This window comes from Cyprinodon tularosa, unplaced genomic scaffold, assembly GCF_016077235.1.
Source record: "Cyprinodon tularosa strain WSP-4 unplaced genomic scaffold, ASM1607723v1 ctg260, whole genome shotgun sequence".
Classification (NCBI taxonomy): domain Eukaryota; kingdom Metazoa; phylum Chordata; class Actinopteri; order Cyprinodontiformes; family Cyprinodontidae; genus Cyprinodon; species Cyprinodon tularosa.
Genome location: NW_024038962.1, coordinates 329,684 through 354,762, shown reverse-complemented (window position 1 = coordinate 354,762; position 25,079 = coordinate 329,684). Strand labels below are relative to the sequence as shown.

The 25,079-nt window shown below is 38.6% G+C and overlaps 1 protein-coding gene across 1 annotated transcript in view; it reads right to left on the bottom strand.

The window, feature by feature from the left end:
- Positions 1-25,079, bottom strand: part of LOC119785983 (sodium/hydrogen exchanger 9-like) — a 106,018-nt gene that overhangs the window by 37,964 nt on the left and 42,975 nt on the right. Inside the window, exons 11-12 of the mRNA XM_038288980.1 lie at positions 21,388-21,499; positions 18,745-18,898 (exon numbers count right to left, since the gene is read on the bottom strand). Coding sequence (XP_038144908.1) covers positions 18,745-18,898; positions 21,388-21,499 — 266 coding nt within the window. The remainder of the gene's footprint in view (positions 1-18,744; positions 18,899-21,387; positions 21,500-25,079) is intronic.

The following is a 25,079-nucleotide window of genomic DNA, read 5'->3' as shown; positions in this document are numbered from 1 at the left end:
AGGGGTCTAGGTTCAGGCTGACCACAAAAAGCAGATGGCATAAAAATAAAGAAAAAAAGGAAACTCTGCAAAGTCTCTTCTCCATTTCTGCCAGGGAGGGTCTTACAGTCCAGTGCAGACAGTGAGAAAACAGAATAGAGACCATAGACTAGGATGGAAAGCAAGTATGTGCTGAAAGTTAGATTTCTGTGGGTCTCTGTATCAACCTCAGCAATGTACCAGTTACATAACAGCTGCCTACCATGAAGATTTGATTGCACAGGCTTGAGTTTTGCAGTGCAAAGCTCTGAGGCTTTCGAAGGCTGAATTAATAACCGTGCTGCAGCACTCGCTCTACTGTTTTACTTGATTGTCTCAGTGAATGAGTCTGCATGTATTTTAGAATCTGCTCAAACACTTCCTTATGCACGCTGGGACAGACTTTGCAAAGCAGTGTCGTTTTTTGGTCATTCGGAAACAATATTTTCTTGGTGTTTGTTTAATTGTGGAAACACCAATAAAAAACAGACAGTACATTTTTTTATTCCAAATTCCCGTTGATCAAATAAGGATGAACACTGGACATAAGATAAAACACTAGATTTGGCTAGAACACGGCTACATTCTCCACTTTTTACAAATGTGCTGACTACAGCAGGAGTTTAATCACTAAGCAATATATTGTGCATTGTTAGAAAAAGCTTTCCAAATGCTCAGTTTGATTCTGATTGAAGATTAAAACGTATTACTATTTTATGTAATTTTACCATTAACCCTTAAGTCCTGGAGGTTCCTTCTCCACTCCTCTTCTCCTTGTGAACAGGTGACTGTACCACATCCATCTATAAAATTCCTACAGTTTGCTGATTAGATCAAGAAAGTCTGGCTGCAGACCTGCACTGTCAGGACTGAGACCTGCACTGTCAGGACCCATCATCGCAGACCTGCAAAATGGGGTTTCCTGCAATGTCAGGACTGGACATTTATTCCGGAAGTTGTATTCTAAACCTTTGGGAATAGCGCGCAGCATGGGTTTGCTGCTAGAGATTAGAGTTTATGACAGTGTTAAATAGAGCATAGGAGATATTTAAGTCATACGGTAAGCAAAAATCCTCATAGCACAGCCAACCTCCATTACCATTTAGAAAATGTCTTATAGACCAAATGCTTTTCTACCCAGCGATGCAAATACAGAATTCTTTTATGTATCACATATCTTTTGTTCCAGATAGGAGTTTGGTGGGGAGTAAAATTGTGCGTGTACTTAAGTTTCCAGCGCAACAATACATGTTTGTGAAAGGAAGCTAGCTTCAAAGGGACTTTATCAGCCCTAGCTTTTACTCTAGAAAGTCTTCGAATAAACTTCTCAATCTAACAGCACAAGAGAACTAACAGTGCAGCTCTGCAGCCAGGGTCCTGGCAGTGCAGGTCTAGGTCCTGGCAGTGCAGGTCTGGGTCCTGATAGTGCAGGTCTGGGTCCTTACAGTGCAGCTTTGGGTCTTGACAGTGCATCTCTGGGTCCTGGCAGTGGAGGTCTGGGTCCTGGCAGTGCAGGTCTGGGTCCTGGCAGTGCAGGTCTGGGTCCTGATAGTGCAGGTCTGGGTCCTTACAGTGCAGCTTTGGGTCTTGACAGTGCATCTCTGGGTCCTGGCAGTGCAGGTCTGGGTCCTGGCAGTGCAGGTCTGGGTCCTGATAGTGCAGGTCTGGGTCCTTAAAGTGCAGCTTTGGGTCTTGACAGTGCATCTCTGGGTCCTGGCAGTGGAGGTCTGGGTCCTTACAGTGCAGCTTTGGGTCCTTACAGTGCAGCTTTGGGTCCTGACAGTGCAGCTTTGGGTCCTGGAAGTGCAGGTCTGCATCCAGACCTCTCTTGATTAGACAACTGTCACTGGTTGATCTGGGACAACAATGAATCTGAAGCACTTTGGACCACCTGCAGATGAGATATTTCATAGAACAAAGTCTATCACACTCTTTCACTTCACTGTCCTCATCTACTAGGAGAGGATGGCAGACCCTTCCGATTCCTAGGATCCACTGTTACTAATAACGTGAGGTGGTCTCATACTTTTTGGACGAAGGACGAGAAGAAACCAGACTTCCTGCTCTAACTTAGCAAGTACAACCTTCCAAAGGAGCTGCTGGTCATCTTCTACACTGCTATATTTCACTCAATTTTGTAAACATTCATCGCTTTGCTTTTTGGCTTATCTAAAAAACAGTACAGATCCAAAATCAAACAAGCTATAAAGTCTGTAGAGGATGATCGAGGCTGACCTTCCCTCAGTCCATGACCTGTACAAGTCTAAAGTTAAAAAAGAGCAACTAACCGCTCGCATCCTGGTCACTGGCTGATTAGATTTTTGCTTTCAGCATTTCAGAGCTCTAATGTCAGAAACAAGCAGGCAGGGAGTTAGGGTCTTTACTCGGGCTGTGTCTCTGATGAACGTCATGAACACCTCTCAGCCAGGTTGTATATGGTTGGAAAAAGTAAGCCTTTTGCACAACTACAACCTCCATTTCCTCGTTTATTTATAAAAAGATGGGCTGCAAACACAATTTCACTTGCAGCTATTTTCTTATCTTGTCCTTTTTATTCCTTATAGTGTTTTTTTCTACATGCAATGCCTGCTTTTGACTGTTAATTATTATGTGAAACCAAAGTCTCATTCCTTGTTTGTACAGCTGAACTCTAAATAAAGTTGATTGTGAGACGAGGATCTTATTAATGTAATGGTCATATACATTTTGCTCTTCCTCCAGTCTTAATGTCGGAGTCAAAAAAAAATCTAAAGTTTGATTTTTCTCTAAAAGTGGGATTACGCTACCATAATTTTAAGGTGTTAAAAAATTTAATAATTTCACCATGGGTGGCAGTGTATGTGAATTGTGCTGTATACTGATAGAAAATAATTTTTTTTACCTATGATGTGTTTTTTTTTTTTTATATGTACAGCACATTTGGAAACATTTGTTGTTGTTAAATGGGCTACATACATAAAGACAATTGGATATTATGTCCCAATAAAAAGAATTAAAAATACAAACAAACAGAAATGTATATTGCAAAGAAGCTAAATGACTTTGTAAATCGCTGGCTAATTAGTTTGGGGCCTGTTTTAATTCAGAATCAATCCACAAAATCCCCAAGAGGTTGACAGCTTAAATGAGAGGGCAAAAAATAATAGTGCTATAAATGGGCGACTCCCATTTAGAATGACTGAACAGTGAGGTCGCTTGGTAGCTGGGGAGCCTAGGTAAGCTGAACTCATTACTGGTTTTACCTTTTTTAACCAAAGCCTCAACATAAACAAAAGCTGTACAGTTTGTTTATGCAAAACACACTAATGCAACCCTATCTCTAACTTCTGCATAGATTAAGCACAGTGCTCAATACCTCTGCTCCCATCCCTTTGGAGCATTATGCAGAAGCTGAATTCCTAAAGCACTTCATCTTCCAGCAAAGTAGACAATTGTGCATGCTTGTTAGGTTTGAGTCTGTTTTTGCTCTGGAGTCTGTGTAAAAGAACATGCAGTGGAGACACTACAAGGCTGTTTTATTATTCATACTTGTGTGGATCCTCTTTCAGTCCAGGGACACCTGACTCACAAGCTCTTTGGAGATCTCTCCCTTTCTGTTACCTAAATGCAATATCTTTCAACAATAAACAGAAAGCACTTCTCATCAAATCCATACCGGGGAAAGCATTGCGTTTTCACGCAGGAATAGTTATTTTTTTATGTTTAAATCATCCACATGACCTCCCTCTTCATCCACGCAAATAAATTGACAGAGACACACAAGTGGTCACTTTTATTGCCCTAATGTGCTTTTTAATGGCCTTCCTCCCTCTTCATATTGACGTCATTTCCATTAGGCTGTACCTCTGGGCCTTTTTAGTGGAGGCTGGAGCACCGAACTCCAGGCTAAGAGTCCTTCGCCTACAGTTCATTTTCGGCTGATAAACTCACTGGTTTCTCAAGTCTGTCAGATGCGGTTACCGGGGCAATCAGCTCAGCCTCTCCAAATACAGCCATGACTATCAATCCCTGAGTGAGCGAGTGAACCCTGTGAACTGTGTGTCAGAAGGTAAAAGCTTTCTCTCTCCATAAACCTTACCTGGGTCTTACTTCCAGTCACAGAGATCAACTATCAACACTGGTTATTTGTGTTAATAGCTTAGCTGACCCAGGACTATATCTGGATCTGGTGCCACAGATAATAAGCCTTGCAGGCTAATATGAGGAGATAAGACTTCACATCTGATCAGCATCAGAGTCATAACTCACCAGGTTTCCTCCAGCCTCAGTGTATCTTGTAATGGTGACATCATCAAGTACCCCAGGAGCTGACCTCGTTCTGACCCAGTATTCAACAGTGAAGTATTATCAACACCCTGGAATCTCCACTGACTTTGCCTTTTCGTTTTTGTAAATACAGAATCAGGGTCAAGAATAGCCCAAGAAAAACATAGGGTATCCCAACTTTTCAGGTGAAAACAACTTGCAGTGAATGAGTAGAAATATGGCAAATGAAGATGGAGCTCCTTTTTCCTGCAGGCAAAAGTTCAGACTAAAATTATGACGAAAATATTTCATCAGTTGCCTTAGTAATATATGAAAAATAGATGAAACCTAATTGAGAATGATAAGAAGAAGGACAAAAATAACAGCTTCTTTTGCTTTGTACTCTAAATTTGAATTCTCTGAGTTACTTGTTCGAGGTGCAAAAGGAATACAAGTCAGATTTCCATCTGGGAAAACAGGAGGGTTCGGTATATATCGCTGCCTGCATATATATTAGCTTCAGCTGGAGTCTAACCTTACTGTGGTTATTTCCCCGTCACCCATTTTAACACTTAGGATACACTGAAATATTGTAATATTTGTGAAAATACATTTTTTGTACAGATCAAAGAGAACTGTTGGACTTTGAAAATATGTCAATTTCATTATTTTCAATTACATTTTGAACTAGATTGACATCTTAAATAAGATCTAAATGTAAATTTAGGTAAAAGAAGCAGAGGGGAACACTAACTAAATGTAGGGAAATGGAAAAGGGAGGGGGGAAAGGTAGAGTAACAGAGGAAAAGAGGACAGAAGGTTGTTCTGATAAATACATGAGACGAAGTGTTTCCAGGAATTCTGCAACAGCTCCAATCCATCAGCAGATCATTCACATGCATGAATAATGAATGTGCTTGAAGGTTCATATTTGACAGATGAATTTGGTCAAACAGGTCAAACCAGCAGCGCATGACTGCATTTAATTGATGCTAGAATGAATCCACCAAATATGGGTTACAAACTGAATTTTAAACCGGGCACTGCTGTGTAAGACTGAAAATTATTTTAAGCAATCATGACTAAAAGAATAAGCCAAAATTTAAGACTCATTGTCTACTTGTATTATCAGAATCTTTGCACGCACCATATATCTCTCAAGCATCACCCACACAATCTGGCTGACATATTTTTAGCTTGGCCACTGCATGCCATTGGGTGTGTGAGTGACTTTCCATTCTCCTTCAGCCTGCTTTGCTACATAGATTAAAAAAGCAATGGATGTGTGCCTTTTGCTCATTGGTAGAGTGAATTAAAAAGCCTGTCCACTTAAATCTAAATTGCTGTTTGACACGAAACGTTGCTACAAGCAGATGGATGTCAAAAGATACAGGGAGTGAGAGTGTGAGTGACGCGAGGTCAGCGGGGCATGAAGGAAAGTACTAGACATCAGAGGAATGGGTTTTCAACCAGTCCATCTGTCCATCCAGAACACACAAGCCAGTCATTAGCAAGACTCCAGCTGTTACGTATAAGCCTCCAGGTTATAGAAATGCTCATTTAGAACTTCTCACATAACACATAGAGGCAAGGAAAAACATGCTGCTGCAAGCAGTGGTGCTTTTTTTTTAAGGATGCTTCCCTGGGTGAGCCCCACCTTCTCTACTCGGAGTATAATTTAAAACATTAACTTGAAAACAATTCTTTAAGATGGAAAAACAAAGAGACTTTAACTGTTTTTAGAAAAAAATTAGCATCTACTTGAAGAAGCACTTAGTCATTTGTATTTAGCAATTAGTAATTAGATAATTCAATTATCAAGGCTGCACTTTAAAAAATGAAATAGTCCAGAGAGCTGTACTTAACGAAATTTCCTTCTGTTTACACTTGTGTGTACAAAATAAAATCTATCCAAAGTTTAAGTCTAATTTCTGGGTTGTGCCGTTCGCCCTACAGGACCTTTTGAAAAAAGCACTGTCATAAATATTGCCTGAGGTCTACAGCTACAGCACTGTTGCTCTCAAAGCAGCTACAAGACTTATATGAAGAAGAAACGGCTGGATAGAAGTGGGTCATAGAGTATCTATCAATCCATCCATTCGTCTATAAAAAAAAAAGGAATATGTGGGTTGGCCGACATTTTTGGCATGTATTGTGTTTTTTTTTTCTTGTATTGCGATATGCCTACAAAGCCATGTGTTTGCTAATTCATCGGTGCATTCAGAAGCCATACCTTGGGATGAAGCACGCGCTTAGCTGCTCCCTGCACCTGCTATCCATTGCTATTGTTTTATTTCTATTATTGTTATTTTTTTACTATCAATGAATGTTTTTGTTATCTTTATATCATTTTTTTCATATAAATGGGGGTAGAGAAATGCAAGAATTTGCTTTGAAAATTAGCCCTAAAAATATCAGCATACACTGTAAAGACTTCAAACATACATTATATATATATATGTATATACCATAAAACATCATTGGGACCAAGTGCTCTAGTGGGGACCAATATCTGGTCCCCACTGTATACAAATGGTGATTTAGTTTAGGTGTTTGCCTCGGTTGAGTGGAGGTTTTTGAGGAAACAAATGCAGAGAGCAGGAGGCAGAGGCTTGTCTTTCAGATTTTTAAATTAGTCAACTGAGGCAAAATCCAAAATCCAAAGAACCAAAAGACTGTGAAAACATCAGGGAAAAACTCAGGTTTAGGATTTGGGTTAGGTAAGAAACCGTAATGGTTAGTTTAGATGAGCTTTATTGATCTCACAGAGGAGAAATTCACTGGTCACATATTGGCATAGTAATTTAAGAAGGTGCAAACAAGGAGGAAAAGGTGCACTAGGAAAAAAAAAAATAAAATAAAAAGAAAAAAAATAAAGAAAAAAAAAAAATAGAAGGGACTAACAGGTTTAGGGTAAGGGCCATGGTTAGGCTGTAGAACTGCCCGATGGAAAAGTGAAAACAGACGTGCATGTGTGTCTTTCTTAAAAGCTTTTTTTTTTGGTTATCATGAATTTGCAGTCTAAAATTCAGATATTAGGTTTTCAGCTTCGCTTGAAAATATTCACCTGGGCAACGCTTCATCCCAGCCTGATACAGTATATTAGTTTAAATAAGCCTGTAGTAGCACACATTTAACCAAGCACATCTACGTCTGAGAGCACAAAGCGCTGCTCAGAGAAAGATTACATCCTTTACACAAAGCCAGAAGCATGTGACTTTATTAATAAAATCTAGGACTTATTTCTTCCCAAGTACTGGTTTTTCATCTGCAAGACTAAATCTGAAACATAATTTGTTTAAACATGGGGAAAGCAACCATTCTATGTGTATGGCCATGCATGTAGTGTTTTGAGTAATTATTCATCACTTGTTTAAATGTTCTTACATTTCCACATAAGAATTGCAGAGTATTTAAATTGGATCTCTGCAATTGGTCTTGCATTTCTTTGAGGTGAAAATACACAATTCAATTCCTTAAGAGAAGTGAAAACTGTGGCTTGTAATTGTATTTAGACCCTCTTAGTCAAAATGGCTTAGTCAAAATGGTACACTCTTTTAGTGTATAATATCTAGAGATAATTTTTTACACACTCATCTTTGTAAAAATAACTCCCCATTAGATACTGAGGCAGATATCCAGTGTTGTGAAAGACTCTCAATTGGATTTAGGTCTAGACCTTTAAAAAAAAAAAAAAAAAAAAAAAAGAAAATCAATGCTTTTATCTAAAGCATCACATTATAGCTCTTGCTAAATGTGTAGGATCATAGACATGCTGGTAGGTGAATTTTTGCTCCAGTGTCCAGTGCTCTCATCCTGCTATTCATTGCATATTTCTCCCATGGCTAGGTTTCAAAGCGGGCTTCATGTTTACATTGTTTTAGCTTGCGCCAGAAATAGAATTTGCACCTAGCACCAAACAATTAACTGTATTTATGGTTTCATCTGATCAGAGGACATTTTTCAAAATGCTTGCTGTGGGGGGAAGCTCTTTTTTTTTTAGATGCCCCTTCCAACCAGTTTGGGTGTTGGAAGACAGAGGAACTAAGGGATGGTGCACAAAGGAGCATTTCCAACAATCCTTTCTCCCACAAACTGGTAGTTTCATGATTCTGCCTTTTCTGGTATGTTTGGTTCTGTTTAAGTTTTCTTATTGGGTTTTCAGTTACACTTTGGTTCATGTCATTCTGTGTTTTCTAGGACATTGGTTTAATGTCCATTTTGTTTCATTCCTTTTATTTTCTGGTTTTATTCGAACACTGTTGTGTTTCTTGTTTACTCTCTGTTGCCCCCTTGTGCCAGTCTACTTTCCCCTTGCTCCCTTCTAGATCCTTGAGTCCACACCTTCTTCCAATCAATTGCTTACTCAATCCATTGTTCTGTTTTGCATTTACATTCCTCCTCTGCAGTTATTGTAGGATTATCTCCATTCCATCATTCCTTAGGTTTATTCCTCCCTAGTGTCTCCTAGTTTTTGGTTCTGTTTGGTTTGTCAATTGGTTTCTGATTAAAGCTTGTGTATTTTTACTTTTTGATTAAATTTGGCAAGAAAGTATATTCAGTTCTGCATTTGGGTCCTCAACAAGTTTCCACTAACTGTGACAGGTAGTCACAGGTAGTCGCTGGTCAAAAGAAACTCATCAAGTGTTTTCATCCCTATTAATTGTTGTTTCTACATTACTTGTCAATAGACAGTTTCTTTTATTTTATCAACCATCAGTACGAGTTATACTGTTTCCCACAATTCTTTATCAAGTCATACAGGCAACATCCACCTAACAGATTATAACATGATTATTTTTTTTCTCTAAATATACTCTTTCTAAAACATGCTAATGTAAACTTCTTTATATAAACTTTAGCTGCCTCCGTCTATGCATTTGGCTCCCAAACAAAGGTACAGTCCTGGCAGTACTATCCAGTCAGAATGTACCTTTCAGAGTTTAGCCTGAAAAGTAAGAATTTCTTTGGGCCAGATCTCCACTTTCAACCCGCCTTGGAGACGGATAGTTGCTGCAGACCATTTGAAGGACCTTTATAGAGGGAAAATTGCATTCCTTGCTGCCCTGGGAATTACTGGCCCTTTTGAGGACATTGAGTGGAATCAACAATCTACCCAGGCTCAGCTCCTCAATCAACCTCCTCCACCCCAACTGATTTTCATACCTGCTCCTCCCTATGTAGTTTTGGTCTACACTGTAAAAGCTCCAAACATCTCCAGCTATCCATCTATAAACAAAGTTGTTGATGGTAGCAGCACAGGTGATATTTTGATATTTCTCTACAGGATGGAGTCACAGCAAAACAGGAACAAACCAGATGAAGCTAATATGAAAAAAGCAGAGAGATGATGTTAGAGAATTGAACTAACAAATACTGCTGAATAGGACAATAGAAATAGAATGAAGCAGAATGATGAAAAGGGTCCCTACCATACGTCCTTCAGCAGTCTAAGCATAAAACAGTATAACAATAACAGACAGCTCAGAACAACCTGAGCTTTGTCCAACTCTGCCTCCCATTCTACTTTTAGAAATTGTAAGAACCACTTGTAAACCGGCTGGTTGAGAACAAAGTGCTCTGTTAGGAACATAAGGAACAATCCTATCTCTGATGTAAAATGGTGTTTAGCCATTTATGGCTTTATATGTGAGAAGGAGGATTTAAAATTCTATTCTCGATTTAACAGGAACCCAATAAAGGGAAGCTAGGATAGGAGGATTTACAATGTTGGTATTGTTAGGAAAGTGGATTTCTATACTCCTCCAGATAGCAGGGAAAATAATTCAATCCTCAGACAGGATAGGGAGGAAAAAAGATGACTTCTTTTTGATAATGTCTACAGCTAACTGAGCAAAGAAAAACTGAAACATACACAGAAACATTTGAGGTCTGGTGATATTTCTCTTTACAAATTCTGAAAAGGGGGATCTCACTCACTCAGAATGTCATTAAATTGTTAATTTGTGTCCATAAAAGAATTAAAAAAGGAAGACACTAATATGGACTATGTACAAATACATAGGTTTGTTTTATCAAGAGGGACATATTCCAATAATTCTGTTGAAGAATTATTGAGCATGGCTTACAGCTGATTAAAGTCTAAACTTCCATATCTCAGAATTGTTCTTATAAATAAGATAAAGAAGAAGTATTTCTCAAACATAAATAATTGTGCACTGAAAAGTGTACCCAAAGACTAAATAGTATTTAACCAAATTACTTTTTTAATAAACTCCTTTTCCACAAATGACTGAATAAGTGTAACATGGAGAAAATCAGCTTGTGGTTCTTCTAGTCTTAAGAAAACCCAGGTTGGTATAACAACAACCTTGTGCTTTGCTGTTTTTCATTTTCCTTTAAAAAAACCTCAAAGAATTTTTGTAGCCCATATCCTGGATATGGCTGTATTTGGTGAAACTCTGGACTTTAGCAGCACTTCTTAGACAAAACTCTTGAATTGCATTTGCTTGACCACAGCTCAGCATAATGACAGTCAGTTGTTAAAAACTACACTGTATTGAGCCCATTTCTCTGTCTGTCAAGCAGCAGCATTGCGGCTGAAATTGTGTTTTTTAACATTTTACCTCCTTTTTTGCACAACCTGTCTGCTTGAGCTCTAAGAGTCAGCGGTATAAAAACATCAAATTTTTACAGTTACAGACCTGAGCCCTGGTTTAGGCATGTGTATCTGTGTTTCACGTTTTCCCTACTATTATTCAAGGGGTGCACCCTAGCAATGAGAACCCCCACCTCCACAACAATATGGCATGTAATAATTGCAATGTCATTGAATTTATTAGTCTTCCAAAATAATGGCAGATCACCATTTGAGCTAATTCTGTCCCTCCGATCATCAACTTTCTGCTCACTCTCATGAAACAGCACACTTGAGCAGTGCTGGAATAAAATACTCTTCATACTCTGGCACCAATGCAGACTCACAATGAATGATGTGCACTTGCAAGCAGGTAAACACATACCCTCCCACCAGCAGTAACCTTTGAAGGGATGGCTGCAGTTGCCATAAGGGCTTTCAGAATATATGGCTACGCTGTCAAAGTATTTTTTTTTCTACCTTGTAAAACTCAGGACCGCCTAGTATAGCTGCAGGTGGTTCAGTTCAATGTTAGACTGAATCAGGGATATTTTGCATATCAAGGAGGGGTAAGAACATCCTCTCCCAATATAAAAAAGAAAAAAAAGTAACAAAGGAACAGCTGCAGAACATATTAGCAAAGATGCTAAAATGAAAAAAAAAAAAACAAAGGAATGGTGTAGAGAAGAATAATTTTGAATTGTTTATCTTTAGCCAGCATTCTGTCCTTAGCGGCATCCCCTCCCACTCCAGTTAGGCTATCCAAAAGCCCTGCTTCTCAATAATATGATTTGATTTATTACATTTGAATGCAGCACTGTGTTAACAGCCATCTTCTTTAGCAATTACCGTTTGCTGCTCACCCTGCTGAGTAAATGTTGGTGTGTGTCCATTGGAAGTCAGCTTGATTAAGTTAGAGCCTATCATAACATACTTTTTTATTTAAAAAGAATATATTTTCTCTCTTAAGTCATCTAATATTAAAAGTTTCAGAGACACAGAATTTTGAATTACCTTAGGAATAACTAACATGAAAATACATATATTTTTTCATGTATTATGATTTACTAAGATCTTGCAGTATAAGGGATCTTTAACCTGAAATCTACACAATACAAATACTTTTTCATTATTTTCCCTCAAGCATTGCAGACAGACCCTCCAAATAGAGTCAATTATATCTCTATGATGTGGGCCATGTATTACACTTTAATAATAGGGGTGACTAATTACCTACTTGAATCCCTCCCACCTCTTCTGCAAGCCTCAATCATTATCGCTCACTGACCTCAAATCACAGATTGTGCTCAGAATAAGAGTTTGAAGCGGTTAGGAAAATTAGCAGCCACCCTGTGAATTCTCATTATGTAGCAACAAATGTTATTCTATTATTGCAAGCATGTATATATAAGCAAGCAAAAGCTTTGGACTCCTTATGTTTATGTTTGAGTTTTTTCTCTTAATTATGCTAAAATGCTATTGTAGTATTAATATGATGATCTTATTTATCAATTGGGCCAATATATCCAACCCAACCTGGCTCCTAATGAAAAAAGTAAATGCTCCTAAACGTATCCACTGGTTTTCCCATCTGCCATCAAAGTTTAGTGCCAACAGACAATGGTCTCACCTAGGAGCAGGTTTACATTTCTTTGCGAAACCATTTTAACCTCTAACTTGGTACTTTTATGTCATAGCAGCTCAATCTGGCCTGGCACTTTGTTTAGCTGTAATACCATCCTGGAGGGAGTATAAGCCGGGCTACTGCTGTCCACAACAAATTTGGATAAATTTGGGTCTGTTTTTGAGTGTTTTAACCTGTTTTTCTTCTCAACATAGCTCATGGCCTAAATTTTTACTTTGCATCTCATAATTTCTGACATGAAACTGGCTTAGTGATCATCTGCTTAATTGTTTATATCCTAGACAGAGCCACCTGTGGACCATTTCATTCTCTAACACACAAAGTATTTATGGATCAGTGCTTTTCTGTTTCTTTTCTGCTGCTGTATCCTTGAATTCCCAATTGGCCTTGGAGGCCTCAGAGGGCCACTCACAGTGACCCTGGTTCGCCTGAAAGTTTCTTCCTGCTTAAAGGAAGTTCTTTTTCCATTCCTTTGTAGCTGCAATCTCACTCCATGTGAGGGATTGCTGTGGAGTCTACGTATCACACAATGCAAGTGATTATCCAATGTCCATCTAGGGAGTGGAAAACCCTGCAAAGTGAATGACTTGATGCAATAGCTGTGTTTTCTTGCATAAAAAATTACTTAATCTGACTGTACAATATGATTTAACTTTTCTGTAAAGTGCCTAAAATATTATATCTAGATTTTGTTTTTTGTCATTTAGAGTTTAACCAGAGCACTTTGGATAATTGTTGTGCTATGTAACAACAGGTGCCCTACTACTATACCAGTAGATGTTGCAATTACCACCTACTGCAAAGATAACTTTTTTCTCAGTTTGTGAAAATTGCACTACAAAGAATCTGAGCCAACTAGTTGATAATACAGAATATTATCCATAGTGCACTTCTAAAAGGGCTATGAACCAAAGTCAAAAATAAAATGTAAAAATAATAAAGTTGAGTATGAAAGAAAAAAATATTGATGTCAAAGTTGTCTTTGTTTGCTAAATGATCGCCCAGTCCCACAAAGAATAAACACTGAGAGCATATTGGGGAAAAATAAACTCCTTTGTCCCAATTAAGGGCTAAAAAAAATCAGTAAAATTGCTTTTCACATGTTTACATTTACACATCCTAGACCTATTATGACATGCATATTGATAAAAGCACATATACAAAAAAGTGCACATGCTGTTTCTTTGCACCATTGTGGAAGATCTGCATCATACAAACACATTTACATGCATTTTAAGACATGCATACTGCAGCATTTGAAGATCAAGCCCTAATATTGCAAAAGTACAACTGCTGCTTAAAATTGTGTAAAAAGCAGAAGTTATGAAACTGACCGGATAAGACAAATAACAGATAAATCAATGTTCTGTTTTTAAGCCAAGCCTTTACTACTGCTTTTAAAAACAGCCTGACAAAACATGATCAACGGTAGAAAGTAATAAAGTGCATTTATTTAATTTCTGTACGTACTGTAAGTACTTTTTTGATTATATTTAGATTACTTGAGTATTTCTTTTTTATGGTCGGTACTTATAACTTTGACTCCACTACATTTCAAACTCAAAAAAAAAAAAAAAAAAGATAATCATAATAATGATTGAGCAAATTATATTTCAGATTTTGTTTAAATCTAAATTATTTTCTGATCCTAATACCGTATTTTCACGACCATAAGGCGCACCGGACTAAAAGGCGCACTCTCAGTTATGTGTCCCATTTCTGTATTTAACACACACATAAGGCGCACCGGACTATAGGGCGCGTTTTTTATATACAGGTACATGTCCTCTACTACCTTTAGATACCTCTACTGCGTATTTAAAAATACAGCGGGGGCAAAACTGAGTATGACTGTGCTTTATTAATTTATTTATTACAAAGTATTAATCAAACCTGGCAGCTGGCCGTGAGACAGACACATCGCAGATGACACAGCGCTGTGATCACTCCTAAATTAACTTAAAATCCTGAAACCTGCCGACGGAATATGTTCGCTTTTATTACCGGTATCCTGGTGCCTGCAGCTAAAATTATTTAGATGAAAAACACCTGCCAGCAGCCGCGGTGAACGAAAGGATTTCTCGTGTCGGTGCACCGCTGGTATGTGGGGGTCTGAGCGCCTCCGACAGAAATAGAAAATCTGGATGAACTGACTGCAATTATTAAGTTTTCAGGTGGCCTTTCTCACTTAAAAACATATTAAAACTACTTTATTACAACTGATCACAGCAAATATAGCTGCAAGATTTAGATTATTTAGATGAAAAAACACCTGCCAGCCACCGCGGTGAAGAGGAGGAGACGCGCTCAGAGGCAGCTGTTGAATTAAGTTTTCAGGGAGAAAAATAGAGCGGGAGCAAACCTGAGTATGATTGTGCTTTATTCATGTATTTATTACAAAGTATTAATCAAACCCATCAAAGTCATCATCCTCTGTTTCTGAATTAAACAGCTGCGCTAAATCAGACATGCCAGTTTCCCCTTCTTCGCTGTCAGAGTCACTTTCCGTGCAGCGCAGCTCCTCAGAAATAATGCCTGCTTTTGCAAAAGCTTGAACAACAGAGCCAGCAGACACAGTCCATCTACAATCCATCCGCAAACGGTGGCGTAACTTGCACGGCGCTGCCTTCCATTTATCATGAAACTGTGGTCTCAGTCTGTCATCCATCGCTCCCACGCCGCTCGCAGCCTTACTATGAACGGCCGCTTCACACCGATGTCAAGCGGTGGAAGTTCCTTTGTCAGACCCCCCGGGATAACGGCGAGCACAGCGTTCATTTGATTCATCTTTTTTTCACATCGGCTGTGAGATGGGCACGCAGCGATGGTGATGCGTGGAAAAAAGCACCTGGTCTCCTCACATACACCTGCCTTTCATTATCTCCTCATTCATCCAGCCTTTTTCATTTGCGTTAATATCATGTCATCAGAGCGCTGTCTGTCTCCCAGCCAGCTCCCAGATCAGCTTCTCTGATTGGTTGATGCGGCGCGTCCAGCAGCAAAACTTCAATTTTTCCATCTGAGCAGCAGCAGCGCGTTGGCGGTGCGTCAGATGCTTAAACGCTCCCGACGTGCTGCACCAAAACGCGCTGCAGGACCTATTGCTGCATCTATACGCGCGTCAACCATTGACTTTGCATGTAAACTCGCTGCTTCTGCTGCACCTGCTGGGTACGGTTCACACCGATGTCGAGTGGTTGAACAGCGAGCACAGGGTTAATTTGTTTCCCCATGTTTTTCACATCAGCTGTGAGATGGGCACGCATGGAGTTACATATTAACAGCGATGGTGAGGGGTGGAAAAAAAACACCTGGTCTCCTTACATTCAGCCACTCTTTCATCATCTCCTCAATGAGGTGGTCTCAAAAGTCGCAGTTACAACACACATAAGGCGCACCGCACCATAGGGCGCACCGCACATTTTGAGGAAAAAAAAAGACGTTTAAGTGCGCCTTATAGTCGTGAAAATACGGTAAGTTATACTGATCAAGAAAGGATTTGTATAGACCAGGGGTCTTCAACATTTTCCAGGCCAAGGACCCCCAAACCGATGGCGAGATGGAGCGGGGACCCCCTAATTATATATATTGTATGAAACTGGTCCTATAGTCACTCTATTACAGATGGAGTAATGTTTACGAAAGTAATTTGGCCCTGGGATTATTAAAGTATTTCTGATTCTGATTCCTGGTTGATGGGACAGGTGTTGTGAATGAAACGGTGCCCAGCTTGAAAGAGCTCCTGTGTGTCGCTGAATGTGTTCATTGATGACTGAAAGACATCTTCTGCCTTCATTTATTTGTTTACTACAGTGTGTTGAATTCATGTTAATGTGGATTTAAAGACATTTAGATCAGTGAAAAAAATTGCAGGGGGGAATATAAAAAGAAGTCTAATCAACCAAAACTTTCGCGACCCCCCTGCAGTACCTCCGTGGACCCCCTTGGGGGTCACGGACCCCCTGTTGAAGACCTCTGGTATAGACTAATAAAGATGTAATAGTGAAATCCTAAAGAAATAGTAGTATACTTCAAAATTCTTCTTGATTAATTTATTATTAGTTAACTATTTAAAAGGAGATATAATGTGTTTAACTAAGAATACCCAGGAGTTTTTTTTATTCTAAGGAGTACAAAATAATATTTTGAAGCAAACCACTGCCTCCAAAAAGATTTAGATTATTGATTACTGCTTTGCTGAAGGCCCACACTTTCCAATGTCTTCTAAATGGGTTGATTATAGAATGGTAATGTCGCTGTGAGATATATTTGGTAAGCTGAAGACAAAATCAAAGCAGCAAGTTGAGAATAACCCATCAATCTACTCATCCTGTCATATTTCTTGGTTATTTTTATTCTTTATTGAGTTTTAACCAAGTCTTTATCTGTTATTCCTCCTCTCTTCATCTCTGATTATTTCTTCTCTTGAGAATGGGTTTCCGGAATTAAAGATAAACCAAGGGACTGAGGAATATTCAGTAGTTGAGTCAGATTTTAAATAGGCAGTGCAACCTCAGAAAAAACAGAGGCTGTTGGGCCTCAGATTTCCACATCAACAGAGTTAGAGGATGGAATCAAAACTGCAGTTGTATTATCTATATCTATATTGTCTATAAGTGTATTGGTCTGCACTTTTTCCAAAAACATATATATAATTGTGAACAGGTCTTCAGCTTAGTTCATTGACATTTACATTAGATTTTTTTGATAGACACATCGTCTGCTGTTAGAGCCTGCTGGAACAATTTATGTCTTGAAGACAGGTAAAATATTTCCAAATGAAAGAATTTCTGCTTTAACCTAAACTTTATTCAAAGTAGACAGTTAGATGTACTCCCAATGGAGTTGAACGTTAATACTTTCATTTTACACATTTCTTATTAAATAGGTGCCAATATTATGTTCATGATGTTGTTTCTTTATTTCGAATCAATCTATGAAAACATAAAATAATAAATAATAAATTGTAATAATAGCAATAACATCATGACTCTTTTACGAATGAGCACCAATAAGCATTTTATCTTGAAGGAAGCTTAAATTTTTGCTGTAGGATTTGACTCTGATAAGATATAAGATGAGCTTGATAGTGTTTTTTATATGTAGAAATAATCTTAATTTATTCCTTAACATTGATACCTTAGGGCCCTGTCACACCTTGCCGATTTAGCCAGCGTATGCCTGACATCCTAGAATCTCCTAAAACTCTGGCAGATGATGAACGTTCTATGATTTTTTTTAAATTTTGGGCGTATACATAGCATATTCATAACAAGCCCAGAACTCATGTCCAACGACAGCCTAACTTATGCATAATGCACAGCAGCGTAAAGCCCATAAAATGATGCACAAACATCACTTCATGCGCCCGGTCTGCATAAAAAGATTTATTTGATTGCGGTATTAACCTGGCTGTTGTTTGCCATCCATCAAGAAAAACAATGAATAAAAAAAGAAAGAAAGAAGGTTTGCAGTCGCAGCAGATTCAGCATCATGTCTGCTAGGAAGTTTCTAAGTCATGGCCATGGGCTTGATTGCAGGGAAGATCCATCACACTCACCTTCTCGCTCACACTATGATGTGGATGAAGTCCGGAGGAGAACTGATGGTTTTCCTCCTGTGAACCCCTTTTTATACCAAAATGCTGCCAATATGCTATTAACAACAGCTGTAAGTTAGAAACACGTTCAGCAGTCATCTGTAACACGTCAGATACCTTGATATACGTTGGAAATAAGTTTTTGAAAAGTTAACTATAAGTTATGCACAAGTTAATCATAGGTTTTGGATAAGCTAGACACCACAACCTAATAATAACTTACACTTGATGTGTGTAAACAATCAGATAAGTTACCTGTAACTTATGGCCCGCATACTACAATACGCTGGCATACGTTTGGAAATTTTGAGCATGCTCAAAACTTCCCGACGTACTTGTCGTATGTCGACGTGCTTTAGGATTTTTCGTACGTCAGGCATACACTGGTCTAAATCGTCAAGGTGTGAAAAGAGCTTTGGGGACACATTTGAAAAAAATACCCTTAGAAACCCACCTTGGAAACAACAGCTTTACAAATTAGTTGATTATGCTTTAAAGTCTTGTTCAAGTCTCGCTCCTACATAAGCCTTTTATATGTTTTTCATTAGCAATATTCAAAGAGATTAAAATTTTACAAAAACGGTAGGACAGTTTGTTCAACCTTCATCCTACTTTCCTTTTCTCTCAGCAAACACTGACCTGAGGTCCATATGTTCCAGCAGGGGCCCAGCAGCTGCACCTAGCACCCAGACAGTGAAGCCTATCAGAAGTAGAGTGGTGGTGAGGATTGTGCGCTGTGCTTCTGTCGATGTGTTTCTCACAGCCAGGCTAAAAGAAATAGCGCCTCTTAAACCTGAGAACAGATTGGAAACAAAGCTAATTTCAGAGCAAACAAATTGATTCATGGCATCTGTTAAACAATCATTCTAGGAACAAATTACTTATAAAAGGCTGCAAAAAGACATCTAGATAATAGTGCTATAGAAGGGAGACATTTTAGACCCGGGCCATGAATTACTTTACACTTGTTGGCCAACATATTGTTTATATTGTGTAATAAAATACCTAAAAGCAAAACATTTTCCATTGCATTTCCCTTGGGAAAAAAGAAGGGTAGGTGTTAGTTGCTTTTGTAGGTAAATAATTCCCCAAAAAACTGTATGATAAGGGCTTTAAAGAGAAGCGTTCTTACTTAAGTAGTAAAGTAGGTCAGGCATGCAGACGTACAGGATGGTGCATCACTTAACATCAAACATTTCTTCCCTTTCAGTCTCAAGATTACATGAAGCACTGAAATAGTACTCTCTATGATGCTTATATTAAGCTGTCTATTTATATACATTTATTTTGATCAGACTTAACATGCTATGAGTGAAAAAATAGAAACATTTACAGGTGCTGGTCATAAAATTAGAATATCATGAAAAAGTAGATTGATTTCAGTAATTCCATTTAAAAAGTGAAACTTGTATATTATATTCATACATTACATACAAACTCATATATTTCAGATGTTTATTTTGTTTAATTTTGATGATTACAAATGACAACAAATGAAAATCTCAAATTCATCATATCAGAAAATTAGAATATTGTGAAAAGGTTCAAAATTGATGGCCCCTGGTGCCACACTCTAATCAGCTAATTAACTCAAACCACCTGCAAAAGCCTTTAAATGGTCTTTCAGTCTAGTTCTATAGGCTACACAATCATGGGGAAGACTGCTGACTTGACAGTTGTCCAAAAGACGACCATCGACACCTTGCACAAGGAGGGCAAGACACAAAAGGTCATCGCTAAAGAGGCTGGCTGTTCACAGAGCTCAGTGTCCAAGCACATTAATAGAGAGGCGAAGGGAAGGAAAAGATGTGGTCGAAAAAAGTGTACAAGCAAGAGAGATAACCGCACCCTGGAGAGGATTGTGAAACAAAACCCCTTCAAAAATGTGGGGGAGATTCACAAAGAGTGGACTGCAGCTGGAGTGAGTGCTTCAAGAACCACCACACACAGACGTATGAAAGACATGGGTTTCTGCTGTCGCATTCCTTGTGTCAAGCCACTCTTGAACCACAGACAGCGTCAGAAGCGTCTTGCCTGGGCTAAAGAGAAACAGGACTGGACTGCTGGTGAGTGGTCCAAAGTCATGTTCTCTGATGAAAGTAAATTTTGCATTTCCTTTGGAAATCAAGGTCCCAGAGTCTGGAGGAAAAGAAGAGAGGCACTTCATCCACGTTGCTTGAAGTCCAGTGTAAAGTTTCCACAGTCAGTGATGGTTTGGGGTGCCATGTCATCTGCTGGTGTTGGTCCATTGTGTTTTCTGAGGTCCAGGGTCAACGCAGCCACATACCAGGAAGTTTTAGAGCACTTCATGCTTCCTGCAGCTGACCAACTTTTTGGAGATGCAGATTTCATTTTCCAACAGGACTTGGCACCTGCACACAGTGCCAAAGCTACCAGTACCTGGTTGAAGGACCATGGTATCCCTGTTCTTAATTGGCCAGCAAACTCTCCTGACCTTAACCCAATAGAAAATCTATGGGGTATTGTGAAGAAGAAGATGCAATACACCAGACCCAACAATTCGGAAGAGCTAAAAGCCACTATTAGAGCAACCTGGGCTATCATAACACCTGAGCAGTGCCACAGACTGATCGACTCCATGCCACGCCGCATTGCTGCAGTAATACAGGCCAAAGGAGGCCCAACTAAATACTGAGTGCTGTACATGCTCATACTTTTCATGTTCATACTTTTCAGTTGGCCAACATTTCTATAAATCCTTTGTTTTTATTGGTCTTCAGTAATATTCTAATTTTCTGATATGATGAATTTGAGATTTTCATTTGTTGTCATTTGTAATCATCAAAATTAAACAAAATAAACATCTGAAATATATGAGTTTGTATGTAATGTATGAATATAATATACAAGTTTCACTTTTTAAATGGAATTACTGAAATCAATCTACTTTTTCATGATATTCTAATTTTATGACCAGCACCTGTATGACTCTGAATCTATCCGTTCAACCAGAACCGCACTCAGGAGCAACGGTAATAAAATATTAAAAGCTTAAAGTAGGTGCTGGCGTTTGTGCCTGTCAAACTAACTCTATAAAGACATTGTTTTACACTTATTCCACATGGGACATCTTCCCTCATCCTCATTGCTTAGACTGTTAGCTGCAGGCCCTGAACGATGGGATAAATCAGAGAGGAAGTTTCCTTTTTTTCAAACGTTGTGCAGAAATAAGATCACAAATCCAACCTTTATGCCTCCAGCACTCCCACTTGTAGCTATGCTAGATGCCAAAAACCAGTTAGAAGTCGGAGAAAACAGTACCTGCAAATACCATGAAGTGTTGGATGTTGCGAGATATCTTGTTCGTACGCCCCAAGTTTATAAGGAAAGACAAAGGATAGATGTTGCAGGCTCTTGAAATAAAGATAGATAGCTGTAGGAATTGAATATGGTTAAGGAAAATGTAACAAAATTCACCTGTGAAAAAAAGAACAAATGAGTTACTACATGGTTTAATGCTTCACAAATTTGCAAGGCTTTATAGTGAGTTAGCACTTAGTGGTAAAAAAAAAATTAAAAATTAAAAAAACATTTCAGAATACCTCTACATTAAACATGTATTCTGTTAATATTGTCAAAACGTACCGATATAAGTACAAGTTTCACAATGTTGTGTATTTTGTGTGAAACTGGTCATTTTGGTTCATAACTATTAAACATAGCTCAACTTAAATAGCTTTTAAAATGTAAAAAAAAGTCTACTTTTTGAAGAATAGGTCATTTTTATAAACATCAATATAATCTTACTGTTCATTGTCAGATTTTCCCCCCAGAATTTATTTATTGTTTTTGACATGCTGTACTTGATCTTGACCATAAATTAATATTGAAATCTGATTTTCACAAATGTAAGACGAAAAGCCAGCATAATAAGTAAGGTCGCTCTATGAATCCTTTTTATTTATCTTCTTATTAAACCAAAGGCTTTCTATTCTTCTAATGGTAAATGGCCTATAATTATATAGCGCTTTTTTCAAGTCGGGACACTTGAAAAAAGCGCTTTACACTACATTCAGTCATTCACCCATTCATACACACTCACACACTGATGGTGGCAAGCTACATCGTAGCCACAGCTGCCATGGGGCTCACTGACAGAAGCAGGGCTGCTCTACACTGGCGCCATCGGGCCCTCTGACCACCATCAGTAGACAATGCAGGTAAAGTGTCTTGCCCAAGGACACAACGACACTAAAAGCCGGAGCTGGATCTTCAACCGTCAACCTATCAATTTCAGGGCAAAATTGTACATCCGACGCCACTGTCTTCCCAATAATAGGTACATTTAAAGCAATTTAAGTACATTTTTACAATTTAATCTAAAAAGAATATCCTTTTTTTTACCCTATCAAAAACAGTAATAATAGCCTTTTGGGTAGCTAATATTATCTGTTCATTTAATATGTATAAAATTACAAATTTTAGGGATTTCAGGCCAGTCTGAATCAAAAGACCATGGGAAATTTTTGGCTGACAGTGGAAAGCCAGCGTCATATTACACATGTCTATGAGTCTAATAAGGGCGGAAAGGCTGGTCTATAAAGAGAAAAAAATACTTGGCAACAATGTCCAAGGCAAAAAAGGTGGGAGGTAAAAAATCTGAGAGCACCATCCCAACTGAAACATATAGTAGTGGCAACATCATGTTGTGTTGGTATGCATAAAAAAAAAAGAATACATGTTTCAACGCAAAACAAATAATTTAAAATCATTTCAAAGGTCTAGTCTGATTTAATGAGAGACACTTTTTACACAACGTATGAAAACACTATACAATATAAATATCATATAAAAATACAATATCTAAACATTGTGTGTTTATAATATAAACAACACAGTGTGGCCTCTTACTGAATCATGAAACCAATCAGGTGCTGCCAGCTGTCCCTGCTCTAGACATCCACTTTGATGTTGCACACAGGATGGGAGAGAATGCTAAGTGTCCAGAGTAGTAATACGGAAAATGATAGGTGGGCATTTATTAGTGCTACAGCTGCCATTTTTTGACACATATAATGTGTTCTATCACATTTTTGGTAAAAACTGCAATTGCCATCTCCTGACAGTGATTGAAATTCTGGTTTATACCATCACATCTGCAGTTTTGCCATTAAGAGGACACAGCTAAATGTGTTTTTCAAACAGTTTAATCTTTGATGTATGAGCACCATTTATGCAGACAGGTAACCTTGTTTTAGATTCAGGGGGAATAGAATTTAATCTTTCTCAAGGGAAAGTCAAATGTGATGCAAGAAATAAAAACAGCACCAATATCTACAGCAGGGAAGGCTAATATGACAGAGCTATTACTAAAACAGAGTTCCCTCGCATCCTGCAGTCAATATTAAATCTTATGAACCCTATGGAATTTAAAAAGCAATATCCTGCTCCCAAAAGCAGCCATCTCTTTTCTTCAAAGGCCTTTGAGCTATTTGAATGGAGGTAATTAAGCACTCTTCTCAGCTCCATTTCCAATAAAGTCAATCTCCATTCTCACCGGCTAAGGCTGGAAGCTGCAGCGATTAAAATCTACTAAATAGCCAAAGAGCGATTAACATGGGGTGAATTACTCTGGTTATTTCGATTTTATAGATACGTTTACGGCCCTTCAAGATGACTCTGACTTCCATTTCTTTCTGTTTGTACAACTGGGCCAGTTTTGCGGGGGAAGCGGATTGGGAGATCTTGTGTGGATGTTAATATGCTGGACGGTTAAACTCACTTTGCACGTTTTCCTCCCCACAAGCTGCTGAGGAAAAAAACAGTGCACTGAGAAAGGAATCTGCTCAGTCCATGTTTCTGTGGCCCCTTTGACCCTGACCTGGACGATGAACTATAACAATAATTACTGACAGTCTGAGCAGTGGACTGTGAAAGAACAACTCCTTGGAGAGCAGCCACTTAAGCCTGTTTTCTGGCATAAACTACTCTAATGTCAGCTCCAAAGAAAGGATGGCTTTGCAATGGACAGCCATCCAGGAAAAAAAAAAACTGACAAACTACAACAGCAGTGTGAAGTATGAAACTTATTTTATGATATTTAAAATTTGCCAAACTGGCTTTTGTCATTGTAAACATTCGGTTTTTAAACAGGTGTAAACACTTTAGCAGTTGACCAAATAAAATAGTTAACTGGGTAAGCAAACAGCCTCCCAGGGTTCCCAGTGTTTCCCAGCATCCCAAATGCATGGACTTATTTCAAATTTATTCTAGCTATATCATCTACTGTAGACCAGGGGTGCCCAACCAGTCAATCGCGGTCTACCAGTCGATCGTGGGCGGAGTTTTAGTCGATCGCGAAAGTTTTACAATGTAGACCTATTTATGGCGATGACAAAAAAAAGTTTTAAAAAACACTAATCAAAACATTGATCACGAGAGACCAATGTGTATTTTCATAATAATAAAATGAAAAATAAAAAGTATGCAGGGAACCTTTTTTTATGCATGCTGATTGCTGGGCATGGTTTGCCACAGTTGCTAGGTTGTTACCAGGGACTCTAAAGTGCGAAGAGGAATCTGAAGAGATAATGAGATAATGACATCTATCACAACTGATGGGGCTCCATCTATGGTTGGGCGCACTGCTGGATTCGTTGCTCTGTTCAAGCTGTCTGAAACTTTCCCGGATTTTTGGAGCTACCGCTGCATCATTCATTAACAACAGCTGTGCGGCAATATTTTAAATATGAAGCATGTCATGTACGTTGCGATGAAGATCGCTTGCTCTGTTCGAGCCAGGAGTTTTCAGAGGCGTTTATTCCGTGCCCAGCTCCAGAAGGCAGGTGCAGACCACACTGATCTGCTGCTGCACACCGACGTCAGGTGGCTGAGTCGTGGCAGATTCCTCAAAAGATTGTTGGAACTTTTGCACGAAATTAAAAGAGTTTCTGAAACAGTCAACAACCCATTCTGCTGTATGTTGCATCTTCACATCCACATAGTTTGTACAT